The sequence below is a fragment of the Drosophila gunungcola genome, unplaced genomic scaffold (assembly GCF_025200985.1).
Source record: "Drosophila gunungcola strain Sukarami unplaced genomic scaffold, Dgunungcola_SK_2 000001F, whole genome shotgun sequence".
NCBI classification, from domain to species: domain Eukaryota; kingdom Metazoa; phylum Arthropoda; class Insecta; order Diptera; family Drosophilidae; genus Drosophila; species Drosophila gunungcola.
In genome coordinates this window covers 14,429,475-14,455,100 of record NW_026453197.1, presented here as the reverse complement: position 1 = coordinate 14,455,100, position 25,626 = coordinate 14,429,475, and the positions used below count along the sequence as shown (strand labels likewise).

Below are 25,626 nucleotides of genomic sequence, written 5' to 3'. Positions count from 1 at the left end.
AATCTAAAAGTACAAGTACTAGTAATGCAAAATTACAGTTATTAATAAATATTAAACCTCACAAATGTTATCAAAATCGTTAAGTCAAATAAACACGGAAACAACTTGTATGAAACTTACTTAAAATGTAACTTACCGTAAACTTTTAAACCGTTTTTCCAGTCATGCAAAGTTGCTACGTTCGACATGTGTTCAAAACAGTTGCCACCCGACACTTTTCCCTTTCCGAAAGACCAAGGCAGCAGCCACTAAATGCAACTTCAGAAAGCAGATGAGCACCAACGGATTGTCAAGGCTCTGAGAGCCCTTTTCCAAACAATTGTTGGCTTGGGATTGAAAGGAAATGCGCCACAAGAGCGCTATTAAAATAAAACGTGCTCAAAGCGCCGAGTCTGACGACTCCTACCAATCGACCAGTGGCAGGATCCAAGGATCTCAAGACGCGGCCATTGTACGCACTGCAAAGTCAACAGCAGCGGCAAAAAAGCGACGCGACGACAATGACGTGAACAAGGAAAAACCAAGGCAAACAGACAAAGGACATGGTGAGAAAAAAAGTAAGGTATTGTCAGCTGGACAGAAAAATATAACAAAATAACACAAAACACAAAAAGACACTTTCCACATTCCAAATTTTTTTACATCAAATATTAATATTAAAAAAAAGCTTATTGCTCAGACTTATATAACTAAAAAGCAAAAAGAAATCAATACATCAAAAAAACTGTATCTACGAAGTTCTTGTATACCATTTTGTAAAACAACTCAAACATGGTTTGTCGATTAAATATTTTAAAATATTTTGTTACCTTCGCTTTTTATTAAGCGTTTGAAATGGAATAAAGTTTCATGTTGTACACAAGAAATAAAGGCTCTCGCTTACACAAAAAAAAGCGAATTACAAATAAAACTTATATTTCCAAACTTATTTTAATAACACCAACAATGTACAACAAATAAAAAGGCGGTGTTTCTCCTTTTAAGTGTAGCTCTTGCAACAAAGTGAGCATAGAAATGGAATATTATGTGGACACGTGTAGCTCGCTTCTGGTGTTCAAATCACGTATCAGACATTTTCGTTGCAGGTTGTGTATACGCCCCGTGGGACAACAGAACGCTTATTAGCTTAACGCATGGCTTAGAAGAGGGATTTTAGTAGAACCTAGAGCACAAAACCATTTTTCAGCTAATGTCTTTTTGAGCGTCATTCGGGTATTTTCCATTTTCAATTTGTGTGCCATTGCGCGGCTCACAATTTTCCCTTTTCTTGGAGCCGTTTTTGTTGTCATGCGAATCATTAACGCTGAGCGCTCAATTACCTAATTATGCAAGCCAACCGATGCCACGTGGAGAGTCGTGAGGGGCGGCTCCCAAGTGGGCGTGGTCATGGCGATGAATTACCAGGACTATGCTGCTGATGACTTGCGGAATGAATGAAAGCTGGCTCATTAACTCGCAGAAGGAATAAAAAAACAAGCCACAAGATATATTGCTCTTATCTTGTTACTTGTTTTAAAAAGTAAGTAGATAAGACCTTCACATAACCAATTTGCATACAAAATTGTCAGCTTAAATCTGGGTTAACTCCATTTTTGCCAAATTAAAAAAGGCACAACTGAGTAAGTTATAATTAAAGTAAAAGGCAATGCAATCTTTTAATTACAATTTTTGGTTGTAGCTGTTTTATTTTAAAAATTAGCACAGCTTCAAATAAAAATCTATGCTTGTACAACCTAACAAAATTTTAATAAGCAGGTGAAGTAGTTAATGGTTTGTTTTTCTAAGTACTCGAAAAAACATGCAAGCCTTTACGTTAGTTAAATTCTTCTGTCAGAAAAAAACCATTTAAAAGGTTGACACTATGATGGTTTTAGTTTCCTTAACCTATCTCAAAGTGAACACGATTAATAAGTCATGTGATACATTACGTTGTCCCTCTTTTTTCAACTCCTCCCCATTTACTTTATCCAAGGGGCAAAAGTAAATTGCCATATATCATAAATGAGCAGAGCCATGTTGACTTATTAAGTGCCAGCCACGGCAGCTTTCCCATCATCTACGGGAGCGTATCCCCGCACAGAGTATCCTCATATCCTGCCCTGCATGTCCTTTGTCAAGCTGTCACTGAATGCGTGTGTCTTTGTTGGCTGTGTGTGACCCTGCGGGTTGTCGTTCCCACATATGCATGCAAATGAAAATGAAAAAAAAAAGAAAGCAGCCAAAGTGGCTTCTGACTCTTTCCCTGAGTTCGTGGTGTGTGTGTGTGGGTTGTGCGGCACAATTGCCTGGATGAGTAGCTCGTGGCCATCCATCATGTTCGCGCTGGCAAACGATGCATTCAATTTGTCATTACTCCCACGGCCATCTAAGGTAATGCACCTTCAGGAGCAACGGCTCGAATAAGAACTTTCTGGGTACCCTTTTTAATTGGAGTTTAGACATAAAAATCAAATATTTTATTAACAAATTAGATATAGTATCAGTTTAAAGACAAAATAATAAATACGCTAATGTTTCCTAGTATTAGCAAAATTATTAAAAGAATATTAATAAATGATATATTTCACAAATAAGTTTTTTCCCCAATTTTTGAAAACTTTCTACGAAGCATAGAAAAAACGAAGTGTAGGTAATGTTTAACACTTTTCCGTGTGGAAAATCTTAGTCTGGTAAATTATTTGACTATATCAATTTTATTCAAAGAAGAACTAAATAAAGTACTAGAAAAACTCAATATCAAGAGCATAAAACCTTTTATGATCGATTGATATAGAAAATTATATTATTCTTTTCTATATAAAACCAAGAACACCCCACAATTTAGTGGGTACAAAATGACTAACTTAATCCTAAGCCGTCGAACTAATTTATTGCTGACGCTGGGTCTTGTTTACGCCATTTTTCGTGTTTTGCCCCCAAAGGCAAAAGCGTGGGATGCTGCCCAATGACGTCGATCTAGGCCAACACAGGTTGATAGCAACCTTTTGAAATTTATTTCACTCTTTATACTTATTTTCCTTTCCTTTCCCGGAAATGTTGACACATTTTCTCCATATGCGCTCAGTAATATGCAAAACTTTTTTTATGGCTGCGACAGTGATTGACGTACAAATCAAAAGTTGAGGAATGTAAGTGAAGTGGAAGAGTGCGCTGGAATATGCAAATATATGGTAAATATGCATATCAACTTGAGTGTGCATCTAAACGATTCAATTGCAATCATAAGTAGCAATTTAATAGACATGGGAAAATTGAAATTAAATTCTCCCGGAAGCAGATGAAACTACGACGCAGTCTATGGCGTTTGGAAAAGCGAGGAAAGCCCCCCTGAAATTTTCTGCGAACGAGCAGCTAATTGACAAACGTCGGGATGAGTGTGTGTGTGTGTGTTTGTGTTTAAGTACGAAGGGACTTGGGCCTTGGGCCCGGAAAATCAGGTTACACGAGTGGAAAACCCAACGCTTTTCCAAAGCGCGATGTTGTCGTCGGAATTGCCTTCTAATTAGTGTTTATTGTTTCTCGTTGCGCCAAAGGTGTGGGCTAATTGTGATTATCGTTAAGCTTGTGTGGGTGTTGAAGAATGCTGGAAAAGGAACATACATTTAAGTTAACGGAAGTGACGTCAAACGTCAACGAATTGGCAGGAAAAAAAATTGGTAAATAGAAAAGGTTTATTTAGTTATTTTATGATTAGAATTTTACTTCGTTGCTTTCGTTTATTTTCGATTTATACAAATTTTTTTTAGAGTTTTTCAAAAAGTTTAACTACAATTAATTAATTAAAGAATTATTAAATATTTAAAGAAAAAAAATATGTTTCAGAAATTATCCATGAGCTGATTAAACATTTGGCTAGAAAAAGTGTAAGATATTATTTAAAATAAATAAACAAAAAATCTTAGTAATATATTCCTAAAATAATTCTGGACTTATGGAAAGTTATTCATAAGCATAACAAGTAGGAAATCAACTCGTTAAAATTATTTAACTCACCTTATTATTTACTTTTGCTTTTTTATGTGGCTTTCTTTTAACGCTTCCTTTTACCGCACTTTAAGCCACTCGAAATTCCGTTCTAGTTTATCTAATTTTTTTATTGAGCTGAGGACACAATCAAAACGAAAGTCCTTGAAGAGAGAGCAGCAATTGAAGCGTAATTATTTGCTACGGCGCATTTCCTTGGCCGTGTGGCGTCGCTGGTCAAATGGCCAGAACCGAACCGAAACCGAGCCGGACGGAGAAAGACCGGACGGAATGGCACCGACACCCACGTAACTTGGCACTGGGTCAGTGGCGCAGCATGAGATTTGCCGTTGTTATTGCTGTTGCTGTTGGTGTTGCTGTTGCCGCTGTGATTGGTGTCCTGTCTGTGAGTCTGAGCCAAGTAATCAGAATAATTACATGGCCCTAATGGCAGCGAAGGCAGAGGAGCTGGCATAAAATGCAGGACTCTTGCTCATTTTCCAGTTGGCAAGGGATTGGGATTGGGATTGGGATTGGCCTGGGGAATTCCCGACTGCCTATGAACAATTTGGTATGCAGGTTGGGAGAAAGTGTACTTCCTGTATTACTACTTAGTCTGTACTGCTCATCGCTATTTTTATAAAATTTGCATAATCATGACTTTTAATTAAAGAAATTTAAAAACTTTAAAATAAACAAATGAATTGTTTCAGATATGCTTACATTTGAAATTTAGCAAAACAATCCATAAATTGCGTGTAAAGAAAATGGAATTAAATTTAAGCTGGCACATGAAGTCTCAAGGACACAGGCCTTTATTTCTTCGATTTTATTTGTGTTTATTCGTAAGAGGATCCCACGGATTTCTAGCAAATATTCAGTGTTTTTCCTTTACTTCCTTCCCCTTACCTAAAAAATAATATCCTCACTTTTTGATTAGTTTTTGTTGCTCTCTTGGCAAACCGAAATAATATAACCAACAACAAAATCAAAACAACCGCAGGCGGCAGGACATTAAGTGATGAAAACGTGTCACGAATTAAATAAATAAGCACGAACGGAACGAATCATGATTCACTTGTTGCTTGCTCATGCGGAAAATCAGAGATTGACTCGAATTATAAACACCAAACTGAAATTTAGGATGTGTGAATTTTTAATTTAACTTTTATTTTCTATACAAATTTTCCTTTCTACTTATAATATTAAAATGTATTATCCTTTTATAAAATCTAATAGGATACAATTTATAACTTCCACTTGCTCATCTCTAACAAGGACACCATATGCCGGCAACTTAAGAAAACAACAACAACAACAACAACAACAGCCGCACGCATTTAAACACAAATTGTTATCAATAAATTAAAGCAAACACAAACGCTCACCGACCGGCAAAATTTACGAGAGCTACAATAGCGTCGTAATGTTAATTTTTCAAAACAAATCTTGTGGCATACACGTCCGAGTCCTTACGGGATTTTGTTCCGCGGTGCAGCTTCCTTTTATAGGTTTTATGCTAACAGAAGGATATACGTTACTGTTAAATTAAAATCGACCACTCTGTTGCGTGGTTGAGGTGGATTTTTCATAGCTGTCTTTGCTAAATGCGGTGGGTGTCTTTGCTAAGTTCGAAATCAATCGATTGTTATGATCGACTGTGAGTGGTGTTAAATATTAAGAGCATTTTAGCAAATATTAAGAATTTTAACAGAGAGTGTGCAAGAAATGGAGTCAGAAGTTAGCAGTGGCAAGAAAATATTGGTGGAGACGGATAAACATTCATAATCTTTGCGAAACATCGATAGAACAGATATATCGATGACCTCGATGTATCGATGTTGGCAACGATGTTTCGCCACCTCTATCTACCAGGCCAAGACAATTTTTCTGTTTTTTAACCGAAATTGTTTATTTAATCTAACAAACAACGCCTAAACGAGTGAATAACGGTCGGCAAAATGTGCGCTTCCCCTAAAGTGTTTGCAATCTGATAAAAAATCGGGCGGGAAAAGCTGGGAGAGCGGAAATTCATTGCGTGAAAAAGTGCGCGTGTGGGGAGAAGAAGAAAAGTGGAAGTACAACGCTGAAAATTATCAGCGGCAAAAACATTCTAAACAATTGTAATGTGCTGAGGATATAGCCGCCAAAAAGGATCGACCAAAATGACGGAAACCTTCGACGAGGAGCTGTTCGAGACGCGACTGGAGGCGCTGAAGGACACGCAGGAAGGCATCCAGCAGATGTCCAACTGGTGCCTACAGCATCGTTCGAACCACAAGAAGATCATCCAATGCTGGCTGAACGTCTTCAAAAGAGGTGAGTCCATGTCCCTGGTAGTTCTCTTATCATGATCCTTAAGTTAATGATTCCCCATGCTTCTACAGTTCGCGTGGACCACCGCTTGGTCCTCTTCTATCTGGCCAACGATGTCATCCAGTACAGCAAGCGTAAGCGCTACGAGTTCGTTGAATGCTGGGCCACAGCCCTTCAGAGAGCCACCACCATGGTGCGGTAAGTATTCCCCACCGGAACAGATTCCGTATCCACCTTTTGGGCATTCCTCAGACAAAAATTGAATCTAGTAGTTGTAGTAGTACATTCAAATACCTACATTTCCACATTCAGAGATTGAATCTAGACATAAAACTAAAATTACCAATAAAACATAATTAAAATATTCAAATTACATAAAGTGAAGTGTTAAGAGAACTGTACTTCGTTGCCTATCTAATTACTCTTGTTTTAATGATAACTTTCGGATCTTTTAAACTCTGATAAAGTGTAGTATTACAAATATCTTGTAGCTGTACCTCGTTGTCTATCAAATTACTATTGATTGCTAAGGCATTGTATAATTAGATACTCGCATTCAGAAGTCTGATTCTTTATTATTAAACATGAATAATTGGGCGTAAACTTCCATGATCTTAAAGCTCTGTAATTCGGTCTAAAGAACATCAATTAAGTACTGTATAAGACAATCCCCAGAAAAGTAACATTGTTATATTAATTAATCTCTTCTTAAATACCAATTTCCTTTCAGCGATGAACGCGTCAAAGACAAAATCCTGCGAATCTTCAAGATCTGGGAGCAGCGTGAGATCTACAACGAGGAGTACCTAAGCGACTTGAGCGGCCTGCTAAACATAGCGCCGCCCAAAAAGTCCCAGATCGATGTCAGCGATGAGTTTCAGAACGCGACCTTGATAGCACAAGTTCGCGAGTGCGTCGAACTGGCTGAGACCACCGACAAAAGCATGCAGAAGCTGCCCAAGCCGCCGACCTTCGAGATCGAGGTCATCAAGCAGCAGCTGAAGGACAAGAGCCACTCCGGGGACATCGAGAAGGAGGTGGAGCGCTGTGTGGCCTTCATCAATGCCTACAATAAGAACCTGCAGAACGAGATTAAGAGCCGGAAGGCGGTACTAGCCAGCATCGAAGCGGCCAAGAAGTTTTACGAGCATCAGGGAAAGGAAGTCAAAGTGGTGGCCAGTGTAGGTTGAACTAATGGAGTTATATACTGTACAAACTCTAAGTTAATTTAATTTTGTACAGGCCTATAAAAGCTTTGGCACGCGCATTAAAATAGTGAAAAGAAAGCTGGACGAGACAATACCCAACCTGGCCAGTCCTATACCATCGCCGGACGTTAATGCTCCCTCACCCGAGCGCGATGCAGATCTCCAACTGCCCGAAGAAAACAATTTGCCATTGGTATTAATAACTACTCAAATTCTATTTCACATAAACTTAGTATTATTTCCTCTTATAGAACCTTTTCGGCGGTAGTCTTAACGGCTTCACAAGCTATCTGGATGGTGGCAAGCTCCCCTTTGACATAAACGACTTCAAGCGGGACTCGAAGGATCGGGGAAGTGCCATTGAGGTGATCGGTTCGCGATCGGATGACGAGGCCTATGTGCCGAGTGCCAATTTCTACAAGCCCGAGCCCATTACCAGTTCCGACAGCAGCTCCATACCGGGTCTTGGCGGAGGTGGATCCGCTGAGTACACTCCCAATCCGCCCCTGTTTGGCTCTAGCAGCCAAGAGCAATATGTCCCGCCACCACCCTCGCATCTTTATGGTGGCAATGGCAACGGAGGCGGCAGTCAGGAGTACACGCCGGCGCCGATGCCACCGCCACCCTTACCTCCCACTCTTGGATCCTCTAGTGGATCAGCGGATGATTTCAACAGCACCTGGAATATGAGCATGGCCTGGACGCCGCTCGACTCTAGCTTAAATAGCAGCGGAGCAAGCTCCTCCTCGTATGCGAATCAATCGACTCCACACTCGCCGCCACACTTTGAGAGGAAGGGCAGCTCGACGGCCGCTCCCCTCGAATATAACGAGCATCTGCACACCAATTCCGCAGCGCTGGGCGCCGAGGATGTGGACCATCGCACCCTGCAGCTACCGCCGGCCTTCGATTTTGGCGCCAAATTGGGTTTGAGCAAGGACAAGTCCAGGCAGCTGGTCGACATTGACCACAGGAACTTAATATCGCTCACTGGTTCGCCGGGCGGAGCAGAGAAGGTTGGTTAATATCGTCTTGATGGGATTTTAATTAGCATTTTATTAACAACTCATCTCTTTCGTTTCAGGACTTTACCGGCGGAGATGTGGACTACCGCATTGTGCCAAATCCCAATGATGAAGGCATCATGGCCCCCCTGGTAATAGCTATGCCAAAAGCAAGACCAGTTCACCGCTTAAATCCAATGCCAGTACGTGCGATACAAATTATGTTAAATCACAAATCCTAAATAAAAATATAATCCTTCAAGCAGGCTCCTCATCTGAATCGGATCGCGTGGATGGCGCTGCTCGCTACGATCCCGCTGATATGGTAATTGATATGGACATGTCGGACGATGATATTGATGAGTCACTGAGAGGTAATAAAAAAACGTACTTTTTCCAATATATGATTCAAATTTTGTTTAAAACTTTTAGAAGCCAAGGATGATAATGGAGAGGCAGATGGCGAAGCCAATGGCGCCTTGACGCCTTCGCGTCCTGTTTTGCTTGAAACTCCGTCGGAGTTTATTAATCCCTGGGAAGCGAACAATAGTTTTATGGGTCCACCTTTGCCCGACGAGGAGGATCAACAGCAGCAGCATGAGCAACAGCAACATCAGCAACATGAGCAGCAGCAACATCAGCAGCAAGAGATCCAGCAACATCATCAGCATCAACATCAGCAGCAGCACCAACCACATCAACAGCAGCAACCCTGGAACCAAATGAATTCCATGCAAATGGGAGGAGGTGGAGCACCTCCACCGCCGCGACCTCCTTTTGGACCACCCTTTCCGCCTTTTCAGCGTTTCCCCGGGCCACCGATGAATGGTCCCGATGGCATGCAACGCGGGCGTGGCAGGGGCCGGGGCTGGAACGGACCGGGACCGGGGCCATTTAGACCGCCCTATCAACGGATGCCTGGCCCAGGATTCGATGGGCCCGGGCCCGGACCACGCCCATTCTTTCCAAGAGGAGGAGGACCCGGCGGTCCGATGCGGGGACGCGGGCGCATGCGTGGTAAAGCTTGGATGATGTAATTACGTATTATATAGATTTAAAAAAAAGAGAGAATCCCTAGTTTTAGACTTGACCATCTCACTTTGATTTAATTTAACAAAAAAGTGTAATGTATAGAACAGATAACACATTAACCCCAAACAAATGTCTTGGTTTCCCTTTGGGCGGTGGGCAGATGACATTGGCGGAATATATTGTACATTGCATTGTATAATATTGCCTGCCCATGACCCTTGATTAAGCAAAGGATTTTCAATTTTTTCAATTTAAACTTAAATCGAAATTAAAACTTAAATAAAATAAACCACGAGCTTTCTTGAGTTATTTTCTTGTTTATAAATACTAGAGTACATCCACTGTGCTTCATTCATCTTTCGATAATAAGTCAACGTTCGTAGCCTTCATCCAAAGGAGAATCTTAGACAAACACTTTCAAAGACTTTCAATTTACACTTTCGTCGTAGCTTAAGTTTAGTGTGTTGACTTAGATTAATTACATAATCTCTATTAACTAGTTAATGCGCCTTTGCTTATAGTTCTTAGTGATAAACATAGATATTAATTATTGTAAATAGGTTTAAAGGTAGTCCAAAAATGAATTGGTAAAAAAAGTTATATGCTCTTCACTAATTGTAAATGATAATTATATTTTACAAATATATTCAACATTTAAATTTATAATTTACACATTTGGTTATGAGTAAAGACCAGCCAAAGCTTATCAAATGTTCTCATAATCTTAACAATTTAGCTAATTTGTCCCGTTCGTTTCTATAACAGGATATAGTTGTCCGATCCGCTGGTTTTGCCGCTTTCAGAATTGTGTTTTTCCTTCTCTTTTAAAGTTAATAAATCGTATAAAAACTAAAAGCGGGAATGCCTATTTATACTTTATGGAAAAATTCTTCATGCCCAATGTTTCAATATCCTTAGCAAGCGGATACAATGATCTCGTTTACAGGAATCGCAATAGACTGGCATGTTTTTAAAATACTTTACGAAATTGGCTTACCGAAAATAGTGTCTTACCAAGTCTTCCAGGCGAATAAGTATCGACGGGATTGATATTATTATTGTTTTAGTTATTTTTTTGATGGCTCGGTGATGTTAAGTCAAGGAAATTATTAGTATCCAAAGTTTTAACTAAAATTGCAATAGAGTGAAGAGCACATTTATGAGATTCATTTTGGACTCTAGCAATACAACCTGAATATAGTAAGCTAAGTTAATATTCTGTATTTAGTTCTATAAATACAAACATCAATGTGATATTCGAAATTTAAAACTTTATATTCGAGACCTCGCCTGTTTTATTTACTGGTACGCTGTCTTCCGTTTGGGATCCTGGATCCACCCACAATTCCCATAGCATTTACAAATGACTATGTTTAAATCAATTTTCGTCTAGAGTTCGGGGGATCTAAGGAAATGGCTGTGTTTATCCTGACTGTTTACCTGTTGACGTTTGCGGCATTTAATCACTTCTGTTTTGGAGTTCCCTTCAGTTTGCGTCGGAAGTCGGAACTCATTAATTCTCTGTTGGCAACTGATGTTTTGACCTTTGCTGCTGGTTCGTGGGTGTGGCACACTCCCTACTTAGCCATGCCGCTCAAATCTCAAGGATAACACGGTTACCCTTTTTGGGTTGAGATGAAAGTGTGGCGAATGTAAACAAATGTTGAGAAGAAATTTTGGTTGATAAATGGATTTTAAACCAGAGGTCTTTAAATATTTGTATCTAGCATGTACAATAACTTTTTAAATGAAGATTTTAATTAATTTTATTATCGTTTTATTTTTTTTTGCATTTGTTTTCATTAAATGGTTAACAAATGATTAATTTTAAATTAAATTGACAGTATTTAATTTAAAGTTATTTATTTCGAAGGCATTTTTTAACTATCTTTGGTTTTTTTAAATCTGTACATTTCTTTTTAAAAACGTTCCAAACTATAAGGGGCTAAAAAAATGCCGTAGTTAATTTGTTTGTCTCAGTATCACACTGGTAATAGCACCTAAAATATAATCGGTCAAATAATAATAAAATTAAAATGTATTTGTTATTTATTTCGAATAATTTTCCATAATGCTTTTTTATTTATTTAATCTAGGTACTAAAAACCGAAGTAAACTTTTTGAAAAATTGTACATTACCGCTCTGACTACTTTTTTCAATTACACAGATATTAAAGGAAGTAACTTTAGTATTATGCCATATTTTATTCTAAAAGATTTTAAAAATTCCGTGAATTTGGTTTTTAGTCCTAGAGATACTTAAATATACAGCTTCCTTCTCATTTCCCAAAATTTGGCCATTTAAAATAATAAAATTTAAACTCTTACATTTTATTAGACAATTATTGCTTTCAATTATTTACAACTATGATAATAGACTAAATACTAACAGCCTTTATAAGTTTTCCACTAGGTCGAAAGTGTTGCTGCAACACAGCCCGCAAAGGGACTTCCGCTTTAAGGAAGGATGAGGGATTCTCCAACTGGCTAGTAGTCTCTGGAGAGCAACGTGACCAGATCCCCGATGTAAGCCTGCGCCATTTGCAGAGTTTCGTACTTGGAGAGTCGCCGGTCGTGACCAAGCGACGGAACCACATCCCTCAGCTTGTCGAAGGCGTCGTTCAGGCTGTTCATCCGTCTCCTTTCACGGGCATTGGCCGCCAGTCGCCGCTTTTTCAGGACTTCGCCGCCGAAACTCACCGATGATGAGCTGCTCGAGGAGGCGGAGGATGCGGATGATGACATGGAGGTGGACAGCTTGTCGTAGGGCTTGCTCCTCTGTTTTGAACTCCTTCCTTGAATCTTGCCCAAGTGATTCGCTTGATGCTGCTGCTGTTGCTCCTGGACACTCAACATATGCTCCAGCTCCAGGACAGCCGGGGTGTCGTAGTACATCTCCAAGGAGCAACTGTTGGCTCCATCCGACTGGCTATCGCTGTTGCTGAACTCCTGCTGGTACATGAGCTGCTCGAACTGCTGGAAGGTATCGTTGCACAAGAACTCGGGCACCGCTGGCGAGTCGTCGGGGAAGTAAAACTGCTCCATTAGCTCGTTGTTGGTCAACATGATTACGTTTGCAGGCTCAAAGGACAACTGAAGTGGCTACTGGAAGGTCGGCCCTTATATAGCCGCCAGCTGAAGACCCGGCTCTTCCGTGATTGGTTGAGTTTATATACCTGCTACCTGATTCGCTGTCTCGAACTGAACCGATCCTCACAGGTAGCCGAATATGTCTGCCTCCTGAGGATCAAAACGCCAGCCCGTGCCCTTAAATTGGCTTGCGGTCAAAACGTTTAATTGCGCCTGTCCCTCTCTCTCTCCCAGGTATTCACTGTATCCAGCTACAGGTCGACTTCTTTTGTTTGACCTGTCATTTGGCTACCGTCCGTAATCATACCTCTTTTGTTACTTGCTCTGAAATTGACTTTATAGTCAAACCAAGGTCAGAATGCCAGCAAACAAAAAAGCGTCTGATCATGTGGGAAACATTTCCATAATATTATTTGCATCCACCGAAGATCCCCCTGGATCATCTTCATTGCATGTCTGTGGTCTAGTAAGTGTCGGTTTGGTTGGAGGTTTACCAGCTCTTGGACAGAAACAGAACAAAGAAGAACAATTTGGGTTGTGCGGTTTGCAACTTTCGATTTTAGGCGATTGTACTTACTTTATTGGGTCAAATTTAAAGAGATATTTTTAAAGTGGCTTTCTCCGAGCTTCCAGCAATGGTTCCCATAAATGGGTCACAAATACAAATATAATATAATATAAATATAAATAAAATAAGTTCAGAATTAAAAAAAAGTTTATGTAATAACAAATATTTTTCGGTTATGAAGAAAAAAGGAGTATTTTCGGTGACGAAAATTTACCTTACAAAAATAAAGACTCTTAAACAACAAATTGTTGTGATATATTGAGGCCAAATAGTGAAAACAAAACTTTTAAATAGTACATTTTGCCTTTTATTATTACTTTTAATTTGTGAATGAAATGTTATAATAATATTATTTCTTGGGAAACCGCAAATGAGATTATTTAAAATAAATTGATTGTTTAGATATTGTTATTTTAAAAATTTAGTTATGAAAAAAAATTATTTAAACAGTTCAATATTTCCATACATTTTTGGCTTTTTGCCTCCATTAAACTTAAAATTAACATACAATTTAAAAAAAAAAAAAAGTTTTTTATTTGGACCTACGATTTTAAATAAAACTGTTATGTAATGTTAAACTATTTTATTTTATTTTCTAGTTTCTAAATATTTCCTTTTATATTCTGCTTCAAACTGTTAAAAATCCTTACCCCTTATGCAACCATTTAAACGATCTACTTTCCACACAGTAATCATTTTGAAATCCATTGCGGCTCATGCCCACTTTCAAGTAGCCGCATCGAAAGGTTAATTAACTCCACAGACTCGCAGCATTAGGGGGAAAATCAATTCGAAGAGTTCGCTGAATTTCTAAGGAAAGCGGCCAAAACAATTGGAAAACACACTGGCCGGCAGAAGAAGCGCCGGGCATGGCTAAAGAGTACAAATGATGTGATGCCACTGCAAGATGGACCAGATATTTCACACAAATTGTCAAGGAACAATGTCCTAAAGCCGACAAAGGATCGTGACGTTTGATCTTGACGGTGATGTTGATCGCTGATGGATCGAAGTCGATCGCCTTTGCGCAGAGTGCCACGCGACCGCAGCTTAGTGGAAGTCCTGGCTGATCCTGATCAGGCATTATGCTGCAATATTTTCGGGAGAAAGGCTCGCGGATAACCTAAAGATCGGCAACACCCCCTATGAAAATGTTCTGGGATTTCCAATTAGCATTTCGGTGCAGCGCTACCTGGGATCTCGAGAGGTTTCCTCCTTGGCCCTGTCAAAATAGCAACAATAGGTAGTTGGTTGGTGGGCGGTTCTGGTTGAAAGTAGGCCCCTCTCTCGATACCCTCTTCTTCCTTTCTTCTGACCAACAATAGGTCAACTGATGATAATCCCTGGCCGCGTCAGGCGGTTGCGTGTTTCTGGGTTTTCCCTGCCAGATTAATCGTTTTCGTTTTGCGGATTAGCTGTTGGCGCTAAATTGCGAAAATGTGATTAGAAGTCCGGAGTGTTGAAGTCACAAAGAATTCCATGGGAATCTCTCCCTGGCCGCCACTTGTTGATCCCATTCTTTGTTATACAATACCAAACAATGGAGCGAAATGTTCTGCGTTTTTGTTCCTATTGTAAGTCAGAAATGGATTCGACTTTAGTCAGCATTGTTCTGAGCATAATTACCATGTAATAATCTGGAATTATGAATTATCATATGAAACTATTTGTTTGTTTCCAAGTAAATTTGTTGTGGTCTCCGAATATTTGGGTATACACAGGTGTGCAAAAATTTCCAGACAGCATGTCTGGCAAGGATTTAATAAGGCGGAGGAATTGCCTTTAAATTTAAAATTATTTTGTAATAATTACAAACAGCTTTATTTCGAATTAAGAGTTTTTGAAAAGTTTTTCTCTGAAAAATCAATTTTTAATCAATTAAATAAAAAGATAAAGTGATCCTAATGAGACTAAATTAGGTTAATTTATAAATATTTACAGTTTGTTCTTAGATCTCTCCATGAATGCGACAATTTCCACAAAACTCATGCCATAACTTACGACACACTTCAAAGTTAAGGACTAACAAGGACTAACCCTTACTATCAACAGAATGTCCAGGATAGCGACCCGAAAAAGTGTCAGGCAATTGCGTGCGTTTATGGGAATTTATTGACACTTGAGTGGTGATCAGGATAAAAACAGTAACAGTAACAGAAACGGAGAGTGATCCTCATAAGGACATGGGCAGGTAATCAGGGCCGAGGCCGAAGTGCGACGCCGATGGGTATCATAAATTGTCATCACATAAATAGTGCAACAACAGGATCGACCGTATTCCGGGTGACATTTATGACTCTATTGACCGTCTGCCGTTGCTCCTGATTTTCCCGATTCTCCTGCTGGGCAATCAGTGACCTCCTTTACACGTGACCCGCTAACATACTCCTATCTTAATAAGCATTTAATGGTAGCGGTAAACGATTCACAAACAAAGTTCAAGGCAGATAAGACCGGAAAGTGTTAATGGATGCTATGATAAAACAACTATGAATAGGATATCATTACACATGCTGCGAAAACTCCGCTTGCCTCATTGATATAGAAAACAAATGGGCACCCAACAGTTAACACTTATGCTGGTTTTCCAGATTAGAGTTCACTGTAGTTTATCTTAGTTTTTTTTTTATATTTCCAAGGAATTATTTCGTTAAGAGACCCACTCTAAAAAAAAACATATATCAATTACATAAATACATATCGCTAAGTCTTTATTTAAATTATTGGAAAGAACCGATTACAATGAATGCTGTGATCAATAATTATATTATACGGTTAGCCACAGTTCTATTAAGTTTACATACACAAAATATTCTTCTAAAACAATCCATCAATGTCCGTCAAAACTGTGAGGGTCTTCCAAAAATGGCTTACAAACTAGGTGCAATATGAAATCATCAATTTTACAATCACAATCTACTGCGGTTATCTAATACTTTTTGCGCTATGTTTAATCGTGAAGAAGTAAAATTTATTTATATTTAATCACAAACAGGTTAATATCGGTGTGGATTCGGTTGGGAATGAGTTTAAAAATGATATTATTTATCAGTTACGAGATGGTCCACATGGGGTTTTTCTAAATGTATGCATTAGTTCTCTGATATGAAGTATTTTTTGATTAAAATTGTACGATATTAATTGTTCTGTGGATCTGTGCGAATAAATATTATATTAGCTACAACATTATATTAATGTACTGGAGATATACTACTTAAGTAGAGCGAGACGATTTGGATGGTATACTATAATAATGAGACAAAGTTAAATAGTTTTGAATCTTAATACAACAATAATTAAAATCAAATATTATAATAGAACAAATTTTTTGCTTATTGAGCACACTTTCTTAATCTTGAATTTTTGCATACCAAAAAAAATCGCCTCACCCTAGTGAATAATATTTCTCGATTATGCCTAAAGCTCCAAGCACACAGGAACGCACACAACGATCGAAAGACCCCCTCGCAATTGGTTTAATCCGGTTGCACGCTGGATTTTATCACTCATAGGAATGCAAATATCTTCCAGTCGAAGCCTAGAGCGTTGTGGAGGTCACCGTACTGACACCATGGACGAGAATTGTGGGCGGCAACTCGGCGGTCAGTTCGGTCAGCAGTTCCATGTAGCTGGCGCTGCGCTGCGCGAAATCCGGCGTGGAAAGCTTCGGCGGAGCAGCCAGATAGATGAACGATAATGCCGTCTGATCCGAGCGCTCGCGTATAATTTGATTGGCCCGCTGCATGTAGAGCAGCGAGCGATTCAGCGTCTCCTCGCCCACCTCGTCGTCATCTTCCAACAGCACGTTGTCCGCCTGAGCGGTGAACTGCTTAAGGGTGCGGGCATGACGGCTGAAATCGGTGTCCCGGCTCCATTCCTGGATCTCCACAATGTCGGCTGTGATGCGCAGCTCTTTAAGGGATTGCTCCAGCTTCACCTTCGAGAAAATCTCCATCTGAGGGGCCTGGGTGTCAAAGGTTCTGGAGGAAATAAAGCAAGTAATTGACAATTATCTATTTTCACATTAATAAATTTAACTTACCCCACACTCCGCTCATCATTGGCCTCGCACAGGAAAATTCTTACTCGTAGATGCTTCCACTTAGCAAGCATTATCACCGCCAATTGCATCATAAACAAAGACACCATATCGAAGGGATCTCCAGATGTGGGATTAAACACATTGATGGGCCACACATCAATGTACTTCACATGTTTGCTTCTGCATTACGAATTGTATATTTCAATGGGTTCAAAATACTTTAATTAAATTTTCCACTCACATGGATATGAAGTTTTTGTCCAATCTTTGGAAGTTTCTGCACAGGCAGAGATTTTTCTTCATTCTCAGGGTGTCGCAAAGGATTTGCACGTACTCTTGGACCTGGAATTGTTTGGGATCGCCATCTCGTCGAATGGGAAAGTTTTGTATTTCACCATTGTTGAAGTCATCGGTTTTGTAGGGGGAGGAACCGCTGAAAAAAGAGTATAACAAGAAATAGATAAATAAATGATGTAATATTGGTAGATAAAATATTTTTACTAACTTTTGGAAGAAATCCCTGGGGGCCTCGTTGTCGTAGAAACCCAGAATAATGGTGTTCGGCTTCATTGCTCCAATTCCGGACAGGCGAATCAAGTGTTGGACTCCCTCGCGAATGCTTCGGCTCAGTGTGACCTCTGTGAAGGCCTTTACTCTCATGTGATCCAGGAACGACCACCACTGCTGATTCTCCTCGGCATCCTCCACACCCTTGAAGTCGCCCAATTTGACATGTCCAATGATGTACAGACCGCTCTTTTTTAAGTCATTGACAAAATCCACCAAAGGACAGCAGGATCGTGGTGATGAGACGAGCAGCAGGATTTGTGGACGCCAGAACTTGACGTGATCTTTGCGGGGATCCAACATTAAAAGGTACTTTCGCACCTGGTGGAACATCAAGGCCTGGGAAATCGAACCCCACTGAGCTGCCTGTGTGGCCGGCGAGAATAAGTGCAAAGCAATCACAAGGATGAGGCACAGAATAATGCAGATTGAGGCATAGATGGGATTAATCACAAACATCATGATCAGCGTGCCCAGTAATCCAACCAGACAGGTGTGCCAGGTAAAGTACTTAAACAGAGGTCTAAAGTTAGGAGCACCCGTAAGCTCAATGCCCAGGCAAGCCAGATTGGTGGCCAAATAGGAGAGCATGAAGAGCACCGAGTTTATCTGGGCAATGATGTTGAAGGATCCAATCAGCAGGATGCACTCCACGAGGCACCAGCTCACAGCAACCGCTGCGATGGGATTCCCTTTCCATGTGCCATGAATCACAAAGTTCAGCAGGCTGCCAAAAACTTGATCCTTGGACAAGGCTTCCAGAATCCGGCTAGAACCAATCAGGTTGCTCAGACTGGTTGAAAAGGTAGCGGTCAAGATACCAATGGCCGTAAATGGAGGCCACACATTTACCGGCAACAAAAACAGATAGTTATTCTGCATGGTGAAATACGGTGTGGTGCAGCTCATCAGAAAGGACAGGATGATGTAGGAGACGAATGTAAATGCCACGGCGGATAGTGTGCCCCAGGGAATGCTCTTCGATGGATTCTTTAGCTCCCCGGACATATTCGCACCGGCCATAATACCCGTAACTCCCGAAAACAGCACACCGAAGGTGGTGGAGAAGTCCACTTGTTTTCCATTCGAAGTGTAATCAACGCCATAGTGGGATCCAAGATTATCCCGCAGAGTGGTGGCATTGAGACCAGTATAGTTGAGGAAGGATAATGTTTTCGATAAATTATTTTCGCCTGGCACGGGTATCTGAAATCAGGAAACAAATACCATACATTTTTATTATAGTAATAACTGACCATTTCTTCCCCTTAATGAATCAACCAAAAAATGTTTGTTTATTATCTGTAAAATATTTTGGATAAATCCCCTTTGAGATAGTAATAAAAATCAAATGTTTTGTGAATCACCACTAACAAAATCTCCAGTATAAATTATTCAAAACCGAATTTCTGACCAACTTCAACCGCCTTTTTATCAACCTTGGAAAGCCCAAAACAAATATTTTAAATAAAGGCACATAGAGCCATAGATAGCCTAGATATTGATAAAACATCTAGATTGATAAGCGCGACAGGGCATTTACGCGGTAAGCGATTGGTGCACAGCGGAAAAATTAGCTTTTAGCCTTTTATCAAAACTATTTAAGTAGTCTTAGTTGTGTAACTCCTATGAAAAGTAACCAAATCTTTAATTAAATTTGTTAAAAATGATTTTTAATTAAGTTTTGCGATGTATTAAAAATGTCCTATGTGAAATAAGCTTATATTTTCTTCGGTGTAATTAGTAGTCGGTAACTTACCGTATCGTTGGTGGGGCCCACAGCCAGGAAACTGATGTACGTGGCGAACAGGCAAACGGTCACAGTGCCCAAAATTATCACTGACGTCTTGGCGAAAAGAGCAGCACCAACCAGGCAAACCAGCAGCTGCAGGGTATTCAACATGCTGCTGGTGAGGAAACGCCACCATTTTCCATCCGGCAGCGTGTGTTCCCCGCTTACGAAGTGTCCACCTGGTCCGAAATTGTCCATGATGCCCTCAGTGCAACCGGAAATAGCCATCGCAGATCCCACAACATTCGCAAAGAAGAAAAGAGTTCCGATTGAGCCTCCAAATTCCAAGCCCAGAGTGCGACTAATCATGACTAGTTTAAAATTTGATAAATATTAGTAAAATAGTTTTTAGAAAATACACAAATTAAACTTCATATTGTCCCACTGAATAGCTATACATTTTATCTTTGGAGTTATTTACTAAGTATTTTATCGTTAGAAGAGTGTGAATGGCAGACCACAATTAACACATGACATATTTGACAAGTCTTTAAGTTGCGATTGTGACTTGGGTATATTCACTGACAATGCTAAATAAATGCCCGTTAAAGTATATTAAATTATCACATTAGAGCTTAGGGAGTTTGTGTTTTTTAAATACTTGTTCTTTAAAATGCAAGAAAAAGTGTTTAACAACTTTAAAAAACATTCTTTCAATGTTCTATGATTTATAGTTTTGTAAACTTATTATTCAAAGTATGATGATTTAAGATCCATTTTTAGGTCTAATCTCGTTATATTATAATAAATACAATTTTTAAATTTAAATAGAGGTAAAAACACATTTTATACCTTTGCATATACCTCTAAATCAGGATATAAAAATCAGTTGTGCATCATTTCTGAGTAATGAGAGCCCTATAAATACTTCCTGCGGTTTGTTAAGTCTTATCATTTTTGTTTGTATAATTCGTTAGGCCATTTAGTAATTCAAAAATCAGTTAGTGACTCACAGTAGACGCCTCCTCCTTCGATAGCTCCATTAGTGGAAATCGCGCAGACAGAAGCCACAGTGAAGAGCAGAATTCCGTAGGCGATGAGGAACTGCAGCAGGGTGATGTACAAGCCCGCATTGCCAACGATGTAACCTGAACAAAGAAATTAAAATAGAGAAAAAACCGAGTTCAATGGACCATCACAACAAGTGTTCCGTGACGTCACCGCCAAACTTACCCACTCGGATGAAAACCAAAGCACTAAACATGGACAAGGCAACCGGAGAGAAGACCCCGGCAAAGGTGCCTAGGGTCCGGCCATTTCGCTCCGGATCCTGCATCCCAAACTCCACATACCCATCGCCATCCTGCGGCGATTGCGGGCGATCCCCGCTGTTTTGGCTACCGAACAGAGATCCAAAACTCCTGAAAACACTGCCCGATCGACCGTATCGGGAATTCGCGATTGGAGCCGTCTCCTGCTCCGCCGTAGCCATCTCGATGTCCGTGGTCCGTGGAATCCGGAAACACTATAAAGACGTTCAAGCGAACGCCTACAATTTCCAGCTGTCGCAGACCAATAAGAATAATATTAAGCCATGGACGGGGGCTAGAGGCGTTCCAACGGGGTTCGTTTCGCAAGATATGGGCTCCAAACTTTTAGCATCAGCCCTTATGCCGTATGATATTTATAGTCATTTAACACCAAAAACATTCTGTTTCACAAATATTATTTTCAGGACCGTTAATTACCAAAAAATTGCTCTTAAGTTAAAAATAAAGGAGTTTAAAACCTCTTTAACCCCCACTACGCCTTTGTCTCTATCAGTGTGGCAGCATTTTCACTAATACCAAAATACTATTGAGAACAAAACCAAAAAATACCTTTATATTTGTAGTATGTATCGCACGAATAACATTATTCAGACACGAACATCGTAGAAAATTTCAAATTTTTTACAACAGTTTTAAACATGCCAATTTACTGCATAAACAAATCTAAATACATACAAATTAATCAAAAAATTATAATATTTTCGGATGAATTTAAAAAATTCTTGTTTAAATCCGCTGCTAAAATTATAGGTCGGTTCGATGCCTCAACCTGATTCTCCATTTCTAATCTAATCGGAAGACAACCTCTTGTGGGTATACCACTAGTTTTTCATTCAAATGATAGTAAAATAATTAAAAATTATTCGAAAAACCCAATTAATAAAAGAAAACTAGACATTCATTTTAGTTTTCAAATTAAAATGTCAAATGCTGTTAAATACTTTGAAAGACTCTGAAATTGAAAACAGGAATGACCGGAGGATGACCAAGCGAATGATAAGCCATCATCATGCAGTTAATTGGTCGGCGTTCTAAAGAATTGATAATCAAGTATTGCTCCTCAAAATAGATAAGTTTTGGGACCTTTGGCGAAATTCCTATAAAAGTGGGGTCTAACCAGTGCAATTTTCAATAGCGTGAGGTACGAATTTATAATGAAGACTCTGCAAATCGTTCTTGTGTTTTCCGCCATTGTGGCCATTGCTTTTGCTGCCAACGCAAGTTGGGGATCAAAGCTCTCGAGTAGTAAGCTAGCCAGTACCCAGAACTTGACTATTCACAAGAAAGCCAATCAATATGTGAACGGTATAATTGTTTTCCCCTTGACCGTGAGTATTTCGTGATCTGCACATAGTTATTAAATATTGTAACCTTCCAAATGTATTTACAGGGCCAGGGTAACACCAAAACCATTCGGTACATAAATATAACTGACAGATTTACCAACAGCTCGGGACCCTATTCTTCTTTGTCGACGGGCGGCATTGGATATACCAGTGTCAAAATCAATGTTACGAGTCAGTTTTCCCAGGGAATCAACGTCACTGCCCAAATCTGGGTTGATGCTTAAAAAAAGGCTTCATGGATTGAAATGTGAAAACAATAAAAGAATATATGATTGCAAATACCTTTTTCGTTGATCGTTATGTTGATCTCCATTCAATTTTAAATTTTTTAGAATTATTTTGAACATGTACATTCTTGTTTTGTATAATTGGGTTGTAATCGGGGCCGATTTCTTAAAATAAAACGTTAGATTTTGCTTGCTTGACATTATCTTTAAAAATATGACTTTATAAAAAATTTGTAATGAAAGTCGACTTCGACTGAAAGTCACCAGTGGACCCAGGCTTATACTTAAGCCAACATAATTGTGTAGATCTAGATACCGGATATAGTATATAGGAATTGATTCTGAAATGTTGCTGAAATTTTAAAGAAAATACATATTTTATGGTAGATAAGTTTTTTTTAAAGAACTTTATCTAAGGCGTTAGTGATTTATGAGCTCAGCGTTTTCCAATACTACTTTAAAACAGGCCAATCAGCTGTCTTCGTGCAGCCGAAAAACTTCAATTAATTTGGAAAATAAGGATGGTGAACGAAAAAAAGCGTCGCTCGCGATCGCGGGAGCGTTACAGAGAGGATCGGCCGGCGTTGGGAAATCCTCGGGATCGGGAACGGAATATGGACCGCGCAAGGGAGCGGGACAGGCAGTACGACAGGGAGAAGGACAGACGCCAGCGGCGTTCGCGTTCCCGGTGCGTTTCATTTAAAATTATGGTGAAATAGGTTCCTTAATTTAGCATAATTTTGCTTTCCAGGGAGGATCGTGTCCGACGAAGGTCACCCGAACGTCAAAGGCCCCGGGAAAATGTCCGAGAGAGGTCAAGAGAAAGAGGAGGCGCTGCCGGACCAGGAGGAGGACCAAGTGGTGGCGCTGAAAAGAAGGCCAAGTTGGATCCAACAGACGCCCCTCCAAAACCTTTAATAGTCGACGATGAAGACCTGCAGGACGACAAGGACGGCAAACACAAAAAGGAGCCTCTCTCCTTGGAGGAGCTGCTGGACAAGAAGAAACGCGAGGAGGAGGCCCGAAGCAAACCAGTTTTCCTCACCAAGGAACAGAGAGCCCTGGAAGCCATCAAGCGGCGCCAGGAGGAAGTGGAGCGCCAGAGGGCCGCCCACGATGCAGCCCGTGAGCAAATGGCTGCCGCCAGCAAGGTAAGCATCTCCATGGGCACGGCCATGGCCTCGGGAGCACCTCCGCCGGCCATCATGGCACCGCCACCCAAACCAGATCGCCGGGAAAGAGGAGGCGGACGAGATCGGGGGGATAGAAACGAACGTGGAGACCGTGGAGATCGTGGAGAACGCGGCGACGATAAGCGGGCCGAGGATCTAACGCACAAGGACAAGGAAAAGGAACTGGAGGCGATCAGAGAGCGTTATCTTGGTATAATAAAGAAAAAACGTCGGGTTCGCCGCCTCAACGATCGCAAATTTGTATTCGATTGGGACGCCGGCGAAGATACCTCCATAGATTACAATAATCTCTACAAGGAACGTCATCATGTCCAGTTCTTTGGCAGAGGAAATGTTGCCGGCATCGATATTAAAGAGCAGAGGCGCACCCAGAGCAAATTCTACGGAGATCTTCTGGAGAAGAGACGTACCGAAGCGGAGAAGGAACAGGAGAAAGTGCGCTTAAAAAAGATGAAGCGGAAGGAGGACAAACAGAAGTGGGACGATCGCCACTGGTCCGAAAAAGACAACGATGAGATGACTGAGCGCGATTGGCGTATCTTCCGAGAGGACTACAACGTAACCATCAAGGGTGGTAGGATACCCAATCCCATTAGGAGCTGGAGTGAGTCTGGATTCCCCAAGGAAATCATTGACATTATCGACAAAGTGGGTTACAAGGAACCTACTCCCATTCAAAGGCAGGCTATTCCCATTGGATTGCAGAACAGGGATATTATTGGCGTAGCTGAGACGGGCTCTGGCAAAACTTTGGCCTTCCTCATACCCCTGCTCTCCTGGATTCAGTCCTTGCCCAAGATCGAACGACTGGAAGATGTGGATCAGGGTCCCTATGCCATTATCATGGCTCCCACGCGTGAGTTGGCCCAGCAAATCGAGGAGGAAACAACCAAGTTTGGCCAACCCTTGGGCATTCGAACTGTGGTCGTTGTGGGCGGTTTGTCCAGGGAGGAGCAGGGCTTCCGACTGCGCTTGGGCTGCGAGATTGTCATCGCCACGCCAGGTCGTCTCATCGATGTGCTGGAAAATCGATACTTGGTGCTCAACCAATGTACGTACATAGTCCTCGACGAAGCCGATCGTATGATAGACATGGGCTTCGAGCCGGATGTTCAGAAGATCCTGGAATACATGCCCGTCACCAACCTGAAGCCCGATACCGAGGAGGCTGAGGACGAAACCAAGCTGATGGAGAACTTCTATACCAAAAAGAAGTACCGCCAAACCGTGATGTTTACGGCTACGATGCCGCCGGCTGTGGAAAGACTGGCACGCTCGTATCTGCGGCGACCGGCTACGGTCTACATCGGATCCGTAGGAAAGCCGACGGAGAGAACGGAACAAATCGTGTACATGATGGGCGAGAACGACAAGCGCAAGAAGCTCATGGAGATCCTGTCGAGGAAAATCGATCCGCCAGTTATTATCTTCGTCAACCAAAAGAAGGGCGCCGATGTGCTGGCCAAGGGACTGGAGAAATTGGGCTACAACTCCTGTACATTGCACGGCGGCAAGGGTCAGGAGCAGAGAGAGTACGCTTTGGCTGCTTTGAAATCGGGCGCAAAGGACATCCTGGTGGCCACCGATGTGGCTGGTCGTGGTATCGACATCAAGGATGTGTCGCTGGTTATCAACTACGACATGGCCAAGACCATTGAAGATTATACCCATCGTATCGGTCGTACGGGTCGTGCTGGCAAGACTGGTTGTGCCATTTCATTCGTCACCAAGGACGACAGCGCTCTGTTCTACGATCTGAAGCAATGCGTGTCTGCAAGTCCCGTCTCGACCTGTCCACCGGAGCTAATGAATCACCCGGAGGCGCAACACAAGCCGGGCACTGTGGTCACCAAAAAGCGTAGAGAGGAGAAAATATTCGCCTAAGATTGGCACATAAATTGAGAATAACTATTTTTAGACTTAAAACATAAAACTAATAAAGTTTGATATGTCGAAGGATAGACCTTGGCATTCAAAATTTCACTTTGGAAATAGTTTTACGATGCT

General features: G+C 40.8%; 5 protein-coding genes across 5 annotated transcripts; 3 read left to right on the top strand and 2 right to left on the bottom strand.

Moving 5' to 3' along the window:
* The first annotated feature begins 5,801 nt into the window (after positions 1-5,801).
* On the top strand, positions 5,802-10,189 carry LOC128262182 (regulation of nuclear pre-mRNA domain-containing protein 2). The gene is given in 9 exon segments (XM_052996288.1): positions 5,802-6,282; positions 6,351-6,477; positions 7,010-7,460; positions 7,522-7,680; positions 7,739-8,503; positions 8,572-8,632; positions 8,635-8,694; positions 8,758-8,865; positions 8,924-10,189. Coding segments are annotated over 9 exon segments (2,490 nt in total). The 5' UTR covers positions 5,802-6,128; the 3' UTR covers positions 9,529-10,189.
* A 1,611-nt stretch (positions 10,190-11,800) lies between these two features.
* On the bottom strand, positions 11,801-12,670 carry LOC128262219 (basic helix-loop-helix transcription factor amos). Its single transcript, XM_052996346.1, has one exon. It carries the CDS (start codon positions 12,587-12,589, stop codon positions 12,011-12,013), a length of 579 nt encoding a protein of 192 aa, XP_052852306.1. The 5' UTR covers positions 12,590-12,670; the 3' UTR covers positions 11,801-12,010.
* A 3,196-nt stretch (positions 12,671-15,866) lies between these two features.
* LOC128262179 (solute carrier family 12 member 9) lies at positions 15,867-21,116 on the bottom strand. The gene is made up of 7 exons (XM_052996284.1): positions 20,756-21,116; positions 20,536-20,670; positions 19,550-19,893; positions 17,729-18,996; positions 17,465-17,656; positions 17,224-17,403; positions 15,867-17,161 (listed from the first exon to the last, which is right to left on the bottom strand). Exons 1-7 carry the CDS (start codon positions 21,012-21,014, stop codon positions 16,720-16,722), a joined length of 2,820 nt encoding a protein of 939 aa, XP_052852244.1. The 5' UTR covers positions 21,015-21,116; the 3' UTR covers positions 15,867-16,719.
* A 798-nt stretch (positions 21,117-21,914) lies between these two features.
* Positions 21,915-22,624, top strand: LOC128262220 (uncharacterized). Its single transcript, XM_052996347.1, has 2 exons — positions 21,915-22,181; positions 22,244-22,624. The coding sequence occupies exons 1-2, from the start codon at positions 22,008-22,010 to the stop codon at positions 22,421-22,423; spliced, it is 354 nt and encodes a 117-aa protein (XP_052852307.1). The 5' UTR covers positions 21,915-22,007; the 3' UTR covers positions 22,424-22,624.
* Positions 22,625-22,864: 240 nt separating this feature from the next.
* On the top strand, positions 22,865-25,611 carry LOC128262183 (probable ATP-dependent RNA helicase DDX23). The gene is made up of 2 exons (XM_052996289.1): positions 22,865-23,114; positions 23,178-25,611. The coding sequence occupies exons 1-2, from the start codon at positions 22,948-22,950 to the stop codon at positions 25,501-25,503; spliced, it is 2,493 nt and encodes an 830-aa protein (XP_052852249.1). The 5' UTR covers positions 22,865-22,947; the 3' UTR covers positions 25,504-25,611.
* Positions 25,612-25,626: the final 15 nt, after the last annotated feature.

Coding starts and splice junctions, on each gene's coding strand:
- LOC128262183 (XM_052996289.1), top strand. CDS start 22,948: ATGGTGAACGAAAAAAAGCGTCGCTCGCGATCGCGGGAGCGTTACAGA. Junction 23,115..23,177: donor CAGCGGCGTTCGCGTTCCCG/GTGCGTTTCATT, acceptor TTTGCTTTCCAG/GGAGGATCGTGTCCGACGAA.
- LOC128262219 (XM_052996346.1), bottom strand. CDS start 12,589: ATGTTGACCAACAACGAGCTAATGGAGCAGTTTTACTTCCCCGACGAC.
- LOC128262220 (XM_052996347.1), top strand. CDS start 22,008: ATGAAGACTCTGCAAATCGTTCTTGTGTTTTCCGCCATTGTGGCCATT. Junction 22,182..22,243: donor TAATTGTTTTCCCCTTGACC/GTGAGTATTTCG, acceptor ATGTATTTACAG/GGCCAGGGTAACACCAAAAC.
- LOC128262179 (XM_052996284.1), bottom strand. CDS start 21,014: ATGGCTACGGCGGAGCAGGAGACGGCTCCAATCGCGAATTCCCGATAC. Junction 17,657..17,728: donor CCCAGGGATTTCTTCCAAAA/GTTAGTAAAAAT, acceptor CTCTTTTTTCAG/CGGTTCCTCCCCCTACAAAA. Junction 17,404..17,464: donor GACAAAAACTTCATATCCAT/GTGAGTGGAAAA, acceptor TTCGTAATGCAG/AAGCAAACATGTGAAGTACA.